At 42.6% G+C, this 18,520-nt stretch overlaps 1 protein-coding gene across 1 annotated transcript in view; it reads left to right on the forward strand.

Moving 5' to 3' along the window:
• ank2a (ankyrin 2a, neuronal) overlaps positions 1-18,520 on the forward strand; it is a gene marked incomplete at its 5' end in the record, with an annotated part of 138,413 nt that overhangs the window by 38,008 nt on the left and 81,885 nt on the right. The window contains 24 exons of the mRNA XM_084044841.1: positions 1,663-1,761; positions 1,973-2,071; positions 2,476-2,661; positions 4,895-4,993; positions 5,792-5,890; positions 6,190-6,288; positions 6,590-6,787; positions 7,782-7,880; positions 8,039-8,137; positions 8,649-8,747; positions 9,012-9,209; positions 9,996-10,094; positions 10,374-10,472; positions 10,691-10,888; positions 11,150-11,248; positions 11,711-11,809; positions 11,920-12,018; positions 12,123-12,221; positions 12,422-12,494; positions 13,583-13,709; positions 13,932-14,010; positions 14,292-14,389; positions 14,984-15,016; positions 16,530-16,754. Of these exons, the coding sequence (XP_083900967.1) occupies positions 1,663-1,761; positions 1,973-2,071; positions 2,476-2,661; positions 4,895-4,993; positions 5,792-5,890; positions 6,190-6,288; positions 6,590-6,787; positions 7,782-7,880; positions 8,039-8,137; positions 8,649-8,747; positions 9,012-9,209; positions 9,996-10,094; positions 10,374-10,472; positions 10,691-10,888; positions 11,150-11,248; positions 11,711-11,809; positions 11,920-12,018; positions 12,123-12,221; positions 12,422-12,494; positions 13,583-13,709; positions 13,932-14,010; positions 14,292-14,389; positions 14,984-15,016; positions 16,530-16,754 (2,801 nt within the window). The remainder of the gene's footprint in view (positions 1-1,662; positions 1,762-1,972; positions 2,072-2,475; positions 2,662-4,894; positions 4,994-5,791; positions 5,891-6,189; positions 6,289-6,589; positions 6,788-7,781; positions 7,881-8,038; positions 8,138-8,648; positions 8,748-9,011; positions 9,210-9,995; positions 10,095-10,373; positions 10,473-10,690; positions 10,889-11,149; positions 11,249-11,710; positions 11,810-11,919; positions 12,019-12,122; positions 12,222-12,421; positions 12,495-13,582; positions 13,710-13,931; positions 14,011-14,291; positions 14,390-14,983; positions 15,017-16,529; positions 16,755-18,520) is intronic.

An 18,520-nucleotide genomic window follows, 5' to 3' on the forward strand; every position in this document is an offset into this window, starting at 1 on the left:
GTGTGTGTGTGTGTGTGTGTGTGTGTGTGTGTGTGTGTGTGTGTGTGTGTGTGTGTGTGCGTGCGTGCGTGCGTGCGTGCGTGCGTGCGTGCGTGCGTGCGTGCGTGCGTGCGTGCGAGCGTGCGAGCGTGCGCGCGCGCGTGCGTGTGTGTGTGGGGGGTCTGTAAGGGAGGTGAAATGAAGGGAATGGGGGAGGGAGGGAGTGTGACAGATATGAGAGAGAGAGAGAGAGAGAGAGAGAGAGAGAGAGAGAGAGAGAGAGAGAGAGAGGAGAGAGAGAGAGAGAGAGAGAGAGAGGGAGAGAGGGAGAGAGAGAAAGAGAGAGAGAGAGAGAGAGAGAGAGAGAGAGAGAGAGAGAGAGAGGAGGGGAGGAGAAGAGGTGAGAGCAAAGGAAAGGGAGACATACAGTACAGCAGTATCACTGTATCTAACAGTGTAAATCACTGCTTGGAATTGCACTCTTCCTGAAAGTATGAAACCTGAGAGTAGTGGTCTGCGATGTGTTTGGGTGTGTGTGTGTGTGTGTGTGTGTGTGTGTGTGTGTGTGTGTGTGTGTGTGTTTGTGTGTACGCATATGTGCGTGTGGGTGGTGAGGTAGGAGGTTAAACGAGGCACTTAACAATTTAAAGCAGATGCAGCAATTTTACATGCTGTGATAATCAATAATACTGTATGTTATACTGTATAATAGAATGTAAGATGACAGGTAATGGCTGTGTTAAGTTTGGGCTGTATGTTGCTCATGCATTTACTGTCTGTGTGTGTCACTCTGCTCAGAATCCAGGTTGATATTATAATATTGTGTAATATTGAGGAAGAGAGAGATAGAGAGAGTGCGGGGGGGGGGGGGGGGTTGACCTTTTTGGGTGAATTATGTGTCTGACTTAACAGACAGCAATTGTAAACAACTATCAAGGAATGTCTCACCTCGCTGGTCAGCTGCCCTATGCCTGGGACTGAAATATACTCTCATGACCCTAGTCATCAATCATTCATGACTTTACACATCATATTAATTAGTGCATATAAACACACACACACCTGCACGCATGCACGCATGCACGCCTGCACACGCACACACACACGCACGGGTGGCAGTCGCTCAGGGGTAGAGTGGCCGGGTAGAGTGAACTGGAAACCGCAAGGTTCCCAGTTCGATCCCGGGCTGGGGGGCTCCCCCAGAGTTAGTGTTGAAGTGTCCTTGAGCAAGACACTGAACCCCTAATTGCTTCCGATGAGCAGGTTGGTGCCTTGCATCGTTTCCTCCGCCATCGGTGTGTGAATGTAATGCGCAATCTATGTAAAACGCCTTGGATAAAAGCGCTATATAAATGCACCATTTACGCACGCGTGTGCGAGCGCACGCTCTCAACACACACACACACACACACACACACACACACACACACACACACACACACACACACACACACACACACACACACACACACACACACACACACACACACACACATATGTATATATGTAGTCAGTATATTTGTGTGTTTATGCTTAATGGTGTTATCCAGTAAGATACAGAGCTGATGTACAACACAATTCACTTGGACACACAAACAACGAACTGACATTTATAAAAAGGTTTACATGCACATGCGTTAAAACACTGGGGAGTTTTGATGCTAAGTTTGCTGCTCTCTGCAGAAAGGAAATACTGCCCTCCACATTGCCTCGTTGGCTGGACAAAAAGAAGTAGCCAAGATATTGGTGAAGAGAGGTGGGGATGTTAACTCCCAATCACAGGTGAGAAAACAATCCTTCTAATAGGCAAGAACCGTACTGTTTTGAGCAATATTACATAATCCAATGTAACTCAACATCCTCTGTGTATTTGTGTGTGTGTGTGTGTGTGTGTGTGTGTGTGTGTGTGTGTGTGTGTGTGTGTGTCTGTGTGTGTGTCTGTGTGTGTGTGTGTGTGTGTGTGTGTGTGTGTGTGTGTGTGTGACCTCTACAGAATGGTTTCACGCCGCTCTACATGGCAGCCCAGGAGAACCACTTGGATGTGGTGCGCTACTTGCTGGAGAATGAAGGCAACCAGAGTATAGCAACAGAGGTATCGTTCTGTCTGACATCACAGACACACTACTGCAACTATCGCAATCATACTATCGATGACTTTTCCGTTAATCAAGATCGAGCGCATTTTTGGGGTGTAATTTTTCATTCAATTCTAGTTTTTTTTTTAATTATAGACTAAATCAACAAGTCTGATTAAGCCTTATTTTATCATTTTGTTGTACAATGGTGTAACAACAACAATAAAAGTGACAAAAATAGCCACAATGCGTAACAATGGGATTTCATTAATTGATTTTTTTTTATTATCAATTATTTGTTATAATTGATTACACCGATTTGTTCCATGACCTGTTGCACCCCTGAAACACACTCCCTATTTTTCTGTCTAACTATTACATTTTCCCTCTCTCCCTGTCCCTCATTCTATCCGTTCTGCAGGACGGTTTCACGCCACTGGCCATTGCCCTCCAGCAGGGTCACAACTCAGTAGTGTCCTTGCTCTTGGAACACGACACCAAGGGCAAGGTCCGCCTGCCAGCCCTGCACATCGCCGCGCGCAAGGATGATACCAAATCTGCTGCCCTGCTGCTCCAGAATGACCACAATGCTGATGTCCAGTCAAAGGTGAGGAAGGGAGGCCCAGAGGGAGAGATGGAGGGATGGAGGGATGGATGGAGGAATATGGTCAGGTGTGTCTGTAGAAGGGAAGGAGGGAATCAGTGGCGGTGATAGAGGAAGGGGTGTAGACATAGAGAAGGGAGAAGTGTGAAGCACGGTTACGTGTTGTGAGCTTGTACATTGCCTACTTATGGCAAAAAGATTTAGGTGTAGAGGGGGGAAAAGAAGGGACCAAATATAGACCCCCGGGCGCTCCGGTCAAGAAAGTATATAAGGGTTTAACTGGTTAAAGGACCATACTGGTGATCTGGCATGGTCAGCCCACCGACTCGCGGCATACTTGAAATTACTGCTAAATATTGTGTGATTTTAGAAGAAGCCACTGGATTCCATTCCATTCATTTCAGTACAGTATGAATATTAACTTGCATAGACTTGAAATAAATATCATTGTGTGATTCTTTTTGGTCAGAGTTAAGTTATGGATACATACTGTAGTCCCTGTAGAAAATAATGATTTACAAATTGAATTAAAACTCCCATGACTTATTAACCATGCAACGACGTTTAGCCAACATTAACTAAATTATTCAGGTAAGTTTGGTAACATTTGAATGACTATGGAGACATGTTAAAGAAATATGCTAAATAAAGCCATTAATGAAACAAATGGTCTATGTTTATATATGATGTTTATTGCTGGTGCTGTGAATAGACAATGACTTGTTTTTATAGTGGTATGGGCTTTTAATACAGTTGTTAAATCCAAGTGAGAAGCAGACATGGCACTATACCTGTATATAATTAAAATGCCTTTATTACAATGCCAAGTTCAATGTTGATGTCTCTATACCTCCACCAAAGAGCTCCTCCAACCATTTGACATCAATGTGTTACTGTGTATCCATTTATGCTTCTCTCTTCACATGTTAGTTATCTTGTTTATTAGCTGACACATGCAACGATAATGATAACTGCTTCTTGGCTAATTATTTGTTGTCAACTTATCACTTGTGCTTTGAGAGATGAAGTCCATGCAGTGTGTGCCTTGGAAGCATTCCCTGGTGTGTTGGTTTTATGTCCACCTTGTGGTGCAACGATCCTCTCCTTAACAACCCTACCGCCTATCGCCCTTTCTCTCTCTCAATGCATCCTGATTCCTAACCAGATGATGGTCAATAGAACCACAGAGGTATACTGACCCATTCTACTGATGATGTTTTTGTTTTTTTCCATCACTTACAATAATCTTTTCAGCTCTTTCGTTTTGATCGTTCCCTTATTGAATGGAGCCTTATTGTAGCATGTCAGAATCATTGTACCTAAAACATGGCACTGGTCTCTGTGTGTGACACAGGCGTGCATTTGACAGTGCTGTACTTTACACTGCATGGCTGAAAGTGGATATGGTGGTTTACCGTGTTTTTGATATATTATTATTATCATACTTTTTTTTTTTTTGTTAAAACAGGAGACATTCTATTATTATTTTATTTTATCATTAATTTGATTAATTTATCATCTATTGAAGTTTATTTTGGTCTACTTAGACTGGCCTAATTTCTTACATGACTCTGTTATACAAACAGCATTAAAATCATTGTTACTATTTTGTGCAACACATGTCTGCTCAAGCTTGGGTTAACTTTGTTTCTTAATTAAATTGCACCATGTCTATCAGAATGGGAAGGTAAGGAGTGAAACAGTATCGCTACACCTCTATAATGTAGATATTTATATGTAGCTCATATATAAATGTCCATCTGTTCGTCTTAGTACATACTACATGTATAGCATAGAAGCTTCAGTTTATCTTTGTCCATTATTTTAATCGATGTTTATTTTTGTTCTTTGTTTTGTATTTTGTTTTTTGACAGTGGGGAGGGGGGGGGGGTCAAACATTAAACCGTTTTTACTTATTTTAAATGTTTATGTTTTATAGCAAGCAGGGTATTGTTTGAAGGCTTTGGCATGTGCTATTTTCTGCATGTGTGATTTTGGGGTATGAAGCATTTCTTTGTATTGTATGTTAATCTATACGTCTCATTTGTTTCTTTCTTTCTTTCTTTCGTTCAGCCTCACTGCTTTATTGGCATGTTGCATGCTTTAGGGCCAAGGTTATTTCAGTTTGAGTTTGTCTTTGATGAATCTGTTAATCATTTTCTTTCTTTCTTTCTTTCTTTCTTTCTTTCTTTCTTTCTTTCTTTCTCTCTTTCTTCTCCTATCCTCTGTCTAACAGAGTGGGTTCACCCCCCTCCACATTGCTGCCCACTATGGTAACGTGAACGTCTCTACTCTGCTGTTGAACAGAGGAGCTGCTGTGGACTTCACAGCCAGGGTAACACTGCTTCCTAGTTCTTTTCCTTTCTTTGGCTCCTCTGCATCTCAGTGTTGTCTAACCAACTTTCCACAATTTCTAGTCTTTAAAGCTAAGATTCTTTCCTAGATTGATTATATACTGCTCAAAAGAATTAAGGGGACACTGACCATTTTTATAATAAAAAAGATTAGCTGTTTTTATAAGCAGTGTATGCACTGCTCACGAAAACATATTAATTAATTATTTTTTTTAAACAACATATTAAGAGAACAAAGTGTTCCCTTAAAGCACTTAACTTTCCTCTTCTAACCCAGATTTGATCCCAGTTTCCTGCTCAAGTGTTGAAGGTTTTGCCAATAGAGCCAGCCTGTTTGCTCAGGGTATAAATTTAATCTTGACCATCAGGTCAAAATTTGTGTCAGATCCTGTGTCTAGGTGAGACATGACCTTTGACATGATCTAAATGTCTCAATAGAAGAGCAGGGAGTATAATTGTATACGTTATATTGTATTAACAAACATACTCTACCAATATTTTATTTAAGAAATAGTTTCATAGTAAGGCTTTAATTTCATGCATGGTCACCTGGTGTCATTGTTTTTAATCTTCTGTCCTGGGCGGCTGTAACTGAGTGGGTAGAAAGGCTGTCTCGGAATCAGAAAGTCGCTGGTTCGCCTAGTCCAAATGTCGAAATGATCTGAGCAAGATACTTATCCCCTAACTGCTCCCCGGGTCTTGTATTAATGGCATCCACTGCTCCTAATAGTGAGGATGAGTAAATGCAGGGGCCTAATTCCACATTTTTTACATCACAGAATGGGATAACACCTCTCCATGTGGCATCCAAGAGAGGCAATACGAACATGGTGGCCCTGCTGTTGGACAGAGGAGGTCAGATAGATGCTAAGACAAGGGTAAGACTCATATTTTATGTTGGCACAGAAGCTGTTTTTAAATGAATGTTGTCTAAGCATTTGACACCCTCTGCTGTTTTTAAAGGGCATGGCAACCTGCTGCAATTACATTTCAATGTTCATGCTCATATTCAAGCATTTGCATATACAAATTGTGTGTGTGTGTGTGTGTGTGTGTGTGTGTGTGTGTGTGTGTGTGTGTGTGTGTGTGTGTGTGTGTGTGTGTGTGTGTGTGTGTGTGTGTGTGTGTGTGTGTGCGCGCGTGTGTGCTCGCGCGCGCGCTCACTCGCACCTCACAGGATGGGCTGACCCCCTTGCACTGTGCCGCCAGAAGTGGACATGACCCTGCAGTGGAGCTACTACTGGAGAAAGGAGCCCCCATGTTAGCGAGAACCAAGGTTTGATGCTCACACACACACACACACACACACACACACACACACACACACACGCACACGCAGGGGCGCACACACGCACACACACGCAAACACAAGCTGCCTTTGCACACATAATAGATACTGTGGAACTATACTGTCTGTTCCCTTCAAGATTAGTTTTTTTATTGTTACATCTTACCTACGATGACACTAGAATACAGTTATTTGGTTTTGGTTCCACAACATTAAATTCTAATCTCACTCTTTCTTTTACTGTTCTCCGGATGCATCTCTTTCCAAATGTCTCGGTTGTCCCACCCAGAATGGGCTTTCCCCACTACACATGTCGGCCCAAGGAGACCACGTCGAGTGTGTGAAGCACCTACTGCAGCACAAGGCGCCTGTTGATGATGTCACTCTGGACTACCTGACAGCGCTGCATGTAGCGGCTCACTGCGGCCACTACAGGGTCACCAAACTACTGCTGGACAAAAGGGCCAACCCAAATGCTAGAGCACTGGTATGGACACACTAACGCATAGAAGCAGAGGCAAATGCGTGCACACATATGAACATTGGTGTGTGCATACGTTCTCACACAAAAGGGGATAAGCACACTTAACAGTTAATCAAGGAGGCATACTTGCAGACAGAAACACACAGGTAGACACATATAACTGTACAGCATGACCATACTCTATGTGCATATGCACCATTCCCTCACACACAGATGCTGTCAGTCTCTCAGTCATTAACTCACTCACATGCTCACTCAAGCAAAAACTCATTGGTTGAATCACTTTCTCTCAGAGGTCTTCACAGGTCCAAAATGATGGACCCGAACCCTAATGGACCCTTGAAATTCGTACGAGATCCGATTGATTCAGATTTTTTTTCAATGACAGATCTGAACCCTAATTGGACGCGTGAAATTTGTTGCGAGATACGATTTGTTTCGAGATATTACAGAACCGACAATTGGGTATTATATGGCCCTGACAAATAAAACTATTAGAATTGCTATTAAAAATGTCATTCTACCAGTACATGCCAGTGATAAGCTACTCCATAATGGAAAGTAGAAACTAAGTAGCAGCCTTCAAGACAACGATATTTTATTGCATGTTTTCACCTCGCTGAAAAAGGAATTCATGATCTCGCACCTTACGTGCTCTCTCAACTCAGCTGGCAGCCTGGCATGCATGCGCAGCTCAAATGTTTTGTCGCTTATTTTTGTGCTGCAGTAATCTGATCCTAGGTCGGCCTAATCATCACGCAGCACTTCATGCTTTTCTCTCCTGATCAGCGCTGAGTATGGGTCTTCTCGGATCAACTCGGGCATTACAAATAAGGATAAAACCCGGGACCCGAGATAATAGCATCTGAACCGACCCAGACCCAATTGACCATAATAAAACACGGACCCCAACGGTCTTGGGTATTGTCGGGTATTTTCGGTTCGGACCCGTGAAGACCTCTACTCTCTCTCTCCTTTTTGGACTGGTCTCCATCAGAATGGTTTCACGCCCCTCCATATTGCCTGTAAGAAGAATAGAGTGAAGGTGATGGAGCTGCTGGTCAAATATGGAGCCTCCATCCAGGCCATTACTGAGGTGACCCAATTGGACACAGTTTGTGATCATTTACCTACAACATATTATACTGTGTATTGAATATGTATAGGAAGAGTAGTTTGATGCATTTTAATATTGTACTGGTGTCTTTCTCTCTATCTCTATCTTCATCTCTCTCTATTTCTCTCTCTCCCTAGTCTGGATTGACCCCCATCCATGTAGCAGCGTTCATGGGCCACCTGAACATTGTCCTCCTTCTGCTGCAAAACGGAGCCTCTCCTGATGTCTGCAATATTGTGAGTGTTGCCCAGTCACAGCTTTGGATTCTTATTACATGACAATTATAAGTCATACACGTTTGGGTTTATGGTTCCTTATTGTAAGGCTGGCTTGTGATTTAGCCAGGAAGGTCCCACTGAGGTACAACATCTCAAGAGGCAGGGCTTCAGACTGACCTTTTAGTATAGGTGTACCCACATATACACACTTAGAATGATAGACAGACCTGCTAAATGTAACGTGGACTGGTGTGACCAATGAAAACGTTTAGTTGCTCTGGACAGATTTTTGGGTGCATGTGTGCCTAAAATGAGTGCACTCTGAAGTCCTGATAGCTAAATATTTCTAAATGAATGACCATAACATGCAGAGCACTTCAAATTCAAAAGCAATTCAAATGCTCTACTATTTATTTCCATTGGGTTGTGCTTTAATGTACTTTACAATACATGGATGATGATATATATTTCTATTGGCTTGTTTTGTTTTACTGCCCACAGTAATTTGCTGTATGCATGTGTGTTCTAGCGAGGTGAAACAGCCCTCCACATGGCGGCACGTGCCGGTCAGATGGAGGTGGTTCGCTGTCTGCTAAGGAATGGTGCTTTGGTGGACGCCATGGCCAGGGTGAGTCCACCACACCATTGATATTAGCTGCTGGCAGTACATTGTCCTCGTCTGTTTGGTATGAATATGCACCACTTTGTGCATTGACTGTGTACGAGAAAAACATAAAAAAGCACGAGGGCTTGATTTATAGTTTCTTTCAACTGACCATTGTTTATCTTGCTTTGTTTTTATCCCATTGTTTCTATTTGTCTTCCATTGATATTCTCTGACATTCTCTCCCTATTGTCACACATGTAACGCCTCTCCACTTCCAACCCCTAGGAGGAGCAGACACCACTCCACATTGCCTCCCGTCTGGGGAAAACAGATATTGTGCAGCTGCTCTTGCAGCACATGGCTCACCCAGACGCTGCCACCACCAACGGTTACACTCCCCTCCACATTTCAGCCAGGGAGGGTCAAGTAGAGACCGCCGCGGTGCTCCTGGAAGCTGGGGCCTCACATTCACTGGCCACCAAGGTGAGTGATACATGATGCACATACATCATATACATATAGGGATCTTGTGATCTAGGAAATACTGAAGATTAAGACAGCTTTGTATTCCATTGCATGAGGTGTGGTTCGCTACGCTATTTTGTTGTTGAAAAACTACAAAAATCCTGATTTAGTTTGGTCTGGTGAAGGGGATGTGTGTAGCCTGGCTCCAGCCCCTAAAATCGCTAGCCTCGCATTCAGGGTCCGGTGACGCTGTAAAAGGCGGGGTTTTCTCGGTTGAAAATCTAACCGGCGGCCCGGCCCAATCGGGATTGGGTTAATCCAGTATGAATCAATCGCTAAAGAGTCCCACTTTGGCCACGCCCCCATCTCAGAAAACGTCTGCACTGAGAGGGCTTTCAGACTGAATAATGGAGTGAAACAAAATGAAAATTCAGGCTGAGTGCCAGGCTAGGATGTGTGGCTACATTTCTAGAAAGTACATGCAGTAGAGGACATAAAGTAGAGGAGAAGTCAACGTGTCTTAAGTTATGCACTTATGACAAAAACAATGTAGTCTAGTGTATACTCATATTGTGAATTTGCATCTTGATTCTGTATGTGATTATTTTGGAGGATTGTATCCTACCGAGTGTTTATGTAAATACACTGACCTGGTGCAGGAAACTCCAATCAGTGTACTAACACACAGATGGATGCAAACACTTACATAGCCTAAGTACTCAAGCACCATTCATCATCAGTACTAAAAAGTTAAGACATCTTTCCTTGAAATGTTATTGGAGTTCACTTTCTCCACCCCCACAGAAAGGATTCACTCCATTACATGTAGCTGCTAAGTATGGAAGCCTGGAAGTAGCAAAACTCCTTCTTCAGCGCAGAGCTCTCCCCGACGACGCTGGCAAGGTGAGAATAAGAGCCGGAAATCTGGCATGCGGTACTGGAGCACAACAAATAGCTTTCACAGATATGGATTAAAGTTTGTCGTAGACTCAGGAATAGTCTTTCAAAAGAGATATAGAAATACCCATTGAACAGATGTTTTGTTTCTATGACGGGAATTATGATAATGTTATTGTTATTACTTTGCATGACTGCATACTCATAAAACATAATGTACATATATACATGTATATTCTTTCAGAACATAAACATCTATTCTTTAACCAATATTTGTTTTAACAGAATGGCCTTACTCCACTGCATGTGGCAGCGCACTATGACAACCAGCAGGTGGCACTACTGCTCTTGGATAAAGGGGCTTCACCTCACAATACTGCAAAGGTTAGATTGCAATTGTAAAAAAATGTTTTCCATTTAACCTTTTTATTGATCATTGATCAATAAAAATCATCATTGATTATTATTATTATTATTATTATTCCTTAATCCCTATACCGTACATGAAAATATCTATTTGGATGCCACCTTAGAAGTCACAGAGACATCGTGATCGCTAATATTTTCCGACTCACTCTCTCTCACTCTGTGTCCTGGTCCAGAATGGCTACACTCCTCTCCACATCGCTGCCAAGAAGAACCAGACAGCAGTGGCTTTGGCGCTGCTGCAGTACGGAGCAGAAACCAACGTCCTGACTAAGCAAGGGGTCAGCCCAGTACACCTGGCTGCCCAGGAAGGACATGCTGAGATGGCCAGCCTGCTACTGGGCAAAGGAGCACATGTCAACACAGCCACCAAGGTCACATAATACACTTCATGCATAGTGCATGCATATATACATGTTAAATATGATATAATAATCTACTATAATAATAATCCTTACACGTTTTATGTGGACCTCAGGATGCCTTAAAATGTATGGAGAACTTATAATATATTAATAATATAACATTATATAGTATTATCAACATTATATAACAAATATCAAGATCAACATAGGGCGTGTCTATACAGTATAGACCACTCCAACATGAGTTTCTCTCTGCTTGGTTGTAAACAGAGTGGACTGACTCCTCTGCACCTCGCAGCCCAAGAAGACAGAGTCAGTGCAGCAGAGGTACTGGCCAAGCATGATGCAAACTTGGACCAGCAAACGAAGGTAAACATATACTGTAATAATCAGTGATGTTAAAGAATGTGGTAGGTGTATTTCAGGCAGGGAAAGTGTGAATATTTCCAGAATGCTGTTCCCATTGAAGCCCTTGAATTCCATGGACTGGATAACTTGAAGTAAATCTATTTTGTTTTATGTCACAGCTTTTATGTGTGTGTAGTGTTGTATTAATTAGATGGTGGTTGTCTGCTGTTTTTTGCATTTGTCTGCCAATTGTAAAAGCAATGCAACGCGGGTTTACAATTCCATGACCCACATTCAAATACTGGCTGACAGAACATAAGAATTATCAATAGGATCAACAACAGATGCAACTAATTTCTTTAAGAATCACCATAAGTCATGAAACGGTTAGGGTCATGGAGAGTCATAAAAAGATCATTGCATTTTGTAATTTTATGTTAATGTTTCCCTCTCTTACACCTATTTATTCTCTTTTCATTTCAGCTGGGATATACCTCTCTGATAGTGGCCTGTCATTATGGAAATGCCAAGATGGTGAACTTCCTGTTGCAGCAGGGTGCCAATGTCAACGCAAAAACCAAGGTACTGTAGGTTTTAAAATGGCTGTCAAACTTATCAAGTTACACTGCAAGAATGGAAGCGCTATAGGATTTTTGTCTCATAGTCTAATAACTTCTTCTCTTATTCTACAGAACGGATACACACCCCTTCACCAGGCAGCACAACAAGGAAACACACACGTAATCAATGTGTTACTACAACACGGAGCCAAACCCAATGTTACTACTGTGGTGAGACAAACAATCAACCCTTTCTCACAAATCAAGAAAACGTATTGTTAGCCGTTTTTTAAGCAGTCTCCCTCTGTCTTTGTCTACCTATCTCTGTGTGTCAGAATGGAAACACTGCTCTGTCCATCGCTAGACGTCTGGGCTACATCTCTGTGGTAGACACACTGAAGGTTGTGACCGAGGAGGTCATCACCACAACAACGGTATATGTTTCATCTGTGATCCTGTTAGAATCTACTGTAGATTCTGGACCGATTTACTTTGCCCCATATTTCCACAAAACGTTTCGAAGCACCCCTCAGTATCCCACGTTTTGTACAGTTGTTGACCTTGTTTGTCATGTTGTGTGGTTTGTCATGTTCTTATGTTGTATGTCCATGGTTGTGCATGGGTGTCCCAGCAGACGGTTACAGAGAAACATAAGCTGAATGTTCCAGAGACGATGACTGAGATGCTGGATGTGTCTGATGAAGAGGGTGAGTGAAGCCTCATTTACTGTATGCCTTGGTGAATAAATAGTACTGTGCGACATATCGCTCTACAAAATGTCGGATTTTCACCTAGTAATGTTCATGCTCCACTTCATTTTTTACTTGTGAACAAGCAACTATTATAAGCCACTCTCTGGCACCAACGGACTGTCGATGGGGCAACACTTTCAAGCGCTGCCACGATACAAAACCTAGTCGCAACGTAAACCCAGAGTAGCACCCTTTCCCCTGTGGATTTTAAGACATGGATTGTGGTGGCTGATGTGTTTCGTTTTCTAGCTGTGGTTCTTAAAACTGTGTGTTCTGTAGCACTGAGGCTCATGGATGATGAAGAGCTATTCGCTGAGGTGTTTCTGGAGGTGGAAGGTACTGGACAATTGACAGGCAACCACTCTGTCCTTCCCTGCCTGCCAGTGTGTACTTGAGGCAATAGTCAGCCGCTGTGTTCTTGTGCATAATAAAAAACGGTTGAAGCATGCTACAATGGTTTTAATCCTAGGAAAAAAATGATACATTTAGAGAAACATTGTCTACAGTGTACCTTACCTCACTCACACCCTCATGCCTTGAAAAACCCCTCTAAATCAGTATGGTTGGGTTTTGCTGTTGTGTACTTTTATGTATTGTACTTGTCTTATACCTGTGTCTTAACCACATGAACCCTATACCATTGCAAACATTTGGCAAAAATAGCAGATATACAAGCTCACAACGGCTTTTGATGCGTTGTGAGCATGTAGATCGGCTATTAAAATACTAGTGGACCTAGTATAGAACCCTAGGGAACCCTAGAAAATGAAGGGTTTAAGTGGTTAAGTATCTATTTCAGGCCAATTTGATCTGACCTGACCCTTTGTTTTAATAGGCAGAAATACCAGTGGTATAACACAGTAAAATCCTCAGTGTTCATTTAAGGATTTTACTGTGCATTCATGTAATGGTGTAAACTAACTGCACGGGTAGTAGAGAGAAGTGTGGCGGACCTCTTGAGATTCATGATGGTGGGTCTCTGATTCACTGACTGACTGACCGACCGTGTGTCTGTCTGATCATTTCTCCTGTCCTGCCTCCAGGTGAAGATACTATGACCGGAGATGGAGGGGAATATCTGAGAGCGGAGGACCTCAGAGAGCTGGGAGATGACTCGCTACCTGGACATTACCTGGATGGCTTCAGCTACATGAGCCATAACCTGGACAGGTCAGACGCACACACTCACTCACACACACATTCCAAAAGGATTTACTTTCCCATCCAGCTGGCAATCATGATTTGTGTCTGCGTGAAGAAGATACATTGCTTTCACATGTCATTAACCCATTAACTTAGCACCCAATACATACAAACATGCATGCGTACAAAGGCTGCATACATTACCCACAAACACCCAGAACTGACCACCTCATTTCAATGTCCCAATAGGCCCAACCAGACTCCTCTTAATCAAAGCTTCCACCAGAGAGAGGGGATGCTGATAGAAGACATGATTACCAGCCACCAGGTGAGAACGAATCATCATACTTATGCCTGATTTATACTTGGTTGTGCGTCATGTCGCGCCCCCGAAAATTGGAGATCTACAGGTGCGATGCGTTTTGAGCTTGTAGATCAGCAATTTTCAATGCACGACACCCACACGTGACTAAGTATAAACCAGGAGATACAGTGTCTACATATGTCTGACTAAGTTACTGAGGTTTACCCTTATTTTTAACTCTATGGGTTTACCATTCAGCGCTGTTATGGAATAATGTTTACATCACTATCTTTGACACTCTGTAGGTGTCAGCTTTATCTATGAAGGAGGACTCATATCGTCTAAGCTGGGGGGCGGAGCACCTTGATAATGTGTTGCTGTCTACCAGCCTGCTGCACTCTGGGTTAGTATATACTCACTCGCTCACTCACTCACTCACTCACTCACTCACTCACTCACTCACTCACTCCTCACTCACTCACTCACTCACTCCTCACTCACTCACTCACTCACTCACTCACTCACTCACTCCTCACTCACTCCTCACTCACTCACTCACTCACTCACTCACTCACTCACTCACTCACTCACTCACTCACTCACTCACTCACCAACACACACAAACACACACAAACATACACATATATACATGCACACATAAACAGACTGAAACACAGGCACCATCGTTATTTCCTAGATTTACCATGCATATCTTTTAAGGTTTATGTAATTTGTGATCATGCTGCACACCTTTCAGTTATGAGGGGCGTACGATTCTCCATCTTTGTTTTGTCAATTTTTCCCCCAAACTTCTAATTAACCTTTTTGTTCCATCCTCTTCCCGTGCTCCGTATTCTATCTCTGGTCAGGTTTTCCTTCACTGTATTTCAGTCCTTCCCTCTTGTGTTATCTTATTCTCTCTCTTTCCTGTTCTTTCTCTTTCCTCTCGCTCTTTGTCGCTGTGTTTGTGATCGTGTTTGTTGTGTTTTGCTTCTAGCTCCTCACCGTGCCTAGACCATGACAACAGCAGGTGATGTTCATCATATTGGCTTCTCTCTCATTCTCACTCTGTCTTTCCCTGTCTCTGCCTCTCTCTCTGTCTCTCTGTCTCTCTGTCTCTCTCTCTGTCTCTCTGTCTCTCTGTCTCTGTGTCTCTGTGTGTCTCTCTCTCTCTCTCTCTCTCTCTCTCTCTCTCTGTCTCTCTCTCTCTCTCTCTCTCTCTCTCTCTCTCTCTCTCTCTTTCTCTCTGTCCTCTTCCCCTCTACCCGGCAAGCCACATCTTTCTGGTTTCATTTATTTGGCACATTCTGACACAGTTGACCTGAATGCTGTGCATGATTTACTTGTTGATAAGAATGAAGCATAGCATTAGTTCATGCAGGACACGGAAGTCTTGCACGCTTAAGCTGTAATCAGCTGTCAGTCAGCTGATGTGAACATCAGCCTCCTATTCCCCATTCACAGCTCTGCTGGTCATTACATCACACATTCATACTCCAATCACAGCCCACACCTTACCAAAACGTTCCTTTAAATACGGCTTTGTATTCACTATAGGTCTCTGCTTGTCTTGCTGCCTGCTTCCTCCACCCCAGCCTCTACCTTTTGATTACAGTCTGGCATATGCTCAAATACTTGTGATTTATATCTGCTAATTCAAACGATTATGTCAATGTATTGCTTATTGTTCGATATTGTATCCCTATCTGGGGTTTTGCTTAACATTCCCTGATTTTGCTTAGCATGCTGCTTGGACAAAATTCAGGGAATATCTCCAAGAGTGGAGCCTTTAACGCCAAGCTTAACTGTATTCCATTTGTTGTAATAAATGGTTAAATCTACTTTGACGTATGTGTTCCTGACTGAACTGTCTTTATGCTAGCCTTAACTTCATTTGCATGTGTCATGTCTACACAGTAACATCCTCAGTGTTCATTTAACTCTAAGAATGTAAACATTGATCCAAAGGAAATTGTAAGGGTCCATTTGGGTCAATTTGTTTGTTGTAGATGTCAATCAGTAGATGTAATGCTCACTTGTCTGACATCATCCAGTAGTTGGATCTACTGTAATGTCCTCTTTGATGCGAAAGATCCACCTGGGAGAGCATGTTTAAAGCTCTCCTCAGTCACCTGTCTAACCCTAACCGAACAGTTTTCTTTCATCACTGGTGATACGTCGTGGTTGTTCTATCGCCACAGATCGATGTCACAGAGCAGCGCTTTCTCCGTTTCAGTTGCTTGGCCTGCATGAAGTCCCTCTGTGTCAGCTACATGCTACATGTTATGAGTACACAGTAAAATCCCCACTGTTAATCTATCCATTTGTAACTCTGAGAGGGTACAAATATAACCCAATGGAACTCTGAGAGTGTACAAATCGAACTAAATGGACCCTTACACCCGTAAGGGTCCATTTGGTTACATTTGTACACTGTCGGAGTGAAGGATTTTACTGTACATCTGTAACATGTCCTTTACTGTAGTAATATTTGTTTGCTTTTTATTAATGTTTTTGACACCACGTTCAAACTTTTTGCACAGTTTCCTGGTCAGCTTCATGGTTGATGCCAGGGGCGGAGCCATGCGTGGTTGCCGTCACAACGGCCTGCGCATCATTGTGCCACCTAGGAAGTGTTCCGCACCCACGCGGGTGACATGCAGGCTGGTGAAGAGACACCGTCTGGCTTCCATGCCCCCTATGGTGGAAGGAGAAGGGCTGGCAGGACGCATCATAGAAGTGGGCCCTACGGGTGCCCAGTTCCTGGGGTAAGCATGTGATTGTGTATGCGGTGTATTCTGTGTCTACGTGCAGTGGTGGAGAAAGTATTCAGATATTTTACTTAACTGAAAGTAAAACTGGCAGAAAAAGACTCGCTCACTGCATAAAAATGAAGGAAAACTCCTTAGACAGACTTAAGAAAATATACTTTCTTTATTTTATATAATGCTCATAGTGTGCTCGGTGCTCATAGTGATTTAAAAAAGCAAACGTTTCAGTCCTAGGACCTTCGTCAGTGCTATAACTTAACTGAAAGTAGAAATACCACAGTGACACAAGTTGAAGTACACAAGTATTAGAATCAAAATATAATATTATTATTATACATGATATAAGCAACATACTTTACCAAAAGTAAATTATGCAAAATTGTCCCCTTTCAGAATAAATAATATAACTTTTTTGCATTATAAATTATAGTGTAGTAGTTACAGTAGTTAAAGTGGCACTACTGTATGTATGTTTTTTTTTATTAATAAAAGTATGTTAATACAATATAATTATTCAATTGGGGTGGTTGTCAACGCAGGAAACCGGGTGTAACAGCTGATAAAGGAGGGCTTATTTTAACTACTTTATATATCCCCCCCGTCATTTGCCTCCAAAATGTAGTAGTAGCAGAAAATGTACATGTACATTAAAAAATGTTGTACATGAGTAATTGTACAGTACTTTGTTAAATACCACCACTGCGTGCATGACTCACTGTCCCTGTTGCCTGTGTGTAGAATGATGAGGTGAATATGATGATCAAGTGTGTTTGAGTGCGTGTGTGTGGGTGCGTGCGTGTGCGTGCGTGTGCGTGCGTGTGCGTGCGTGTGCGTGCGTGCGGGTGCGTGCGTGCGTGCCTGCGTGCCTGCGTGCGTGTGTGTGTGTGTGTGTGTGTGTGTGTGTGCGCGCGTGTGTGCGTGTGCAAGCGTGTGTGTGTGCGTGCATGTGCGCGTGTGTGTGTGTGCGTGCGTGTGTGTGTTCATGCTCTCTTCTCCGCTCCCCTCTTTGTGCTGCGTACGGATCAGTAAGCTCCACCTTCCCACAGCTCCGCCCCCTCTGAACGAGGGTGAGAGTCTAGTCAGTCGCATCCTGCAGCTGGGTCCTCCAGGGACCAAGTTCCTCGGGTATGGCAATGGATTATGGATGCAACATCACCCCTCTAGCACCCTAGTCATAGGGCTGGGCGATATGACTTCCCCGATTACGACTAATAAACGTTTATTAAAATGAATAAATAATGAAAATAGCAGCTCTTCAAGCTCACAACGTGTTGCATCGTGACACGATGTGAGCTTGTAGATCAGCTATTTTCACTATTTTTGTACACCATCATTGTACAATGAAGTATGATACACGGTTAAGTGGTTAATCAATTTCGATAAGAAAATCTATTATTTTTTTCTTGATTAATCGATGAAACTACATGAGCAAGATTAAGTCGGTTATTGGTTCTAAATATCGTTTTTTCAGGTTTTCTTTTGTAATTAGACATTTTCTAAATATCGGTTTTGATATATTTTCGATGAATTGCCCAGCCCTACCTAGTCATATACCCTTCCACACCACTCTGCCCTATCCAATTCAAGGGTTCATTGAAAGCAAATCCACTCAACCTGTGGCTTTTTTTTATGTTGAGTTACTCTCGCTTGCCTTTGTCTATCCCAGCACCTTATCAGTTCACAGATACCTTTCTGGTTGTGTTCTGCTGTCTTATGGAATGGATAATGAATGGATTTTTTCCTTTTTATGTTTTGTTTAATTT

The sequence above is a fragment of the Gymnoscopelus microlampas genome (assembly GCF_963454915.1).
Source record: "Gymnoscopelus microlampas genome assembly, chromosome: 2".
Taxonomy (NCBI): Eukaryota; Metazoa; Chordata; class Actinopteri; order Myctophiformes; family Myctophidae; genus Gymnoscopelus; species Gymnoscopelus microlampas.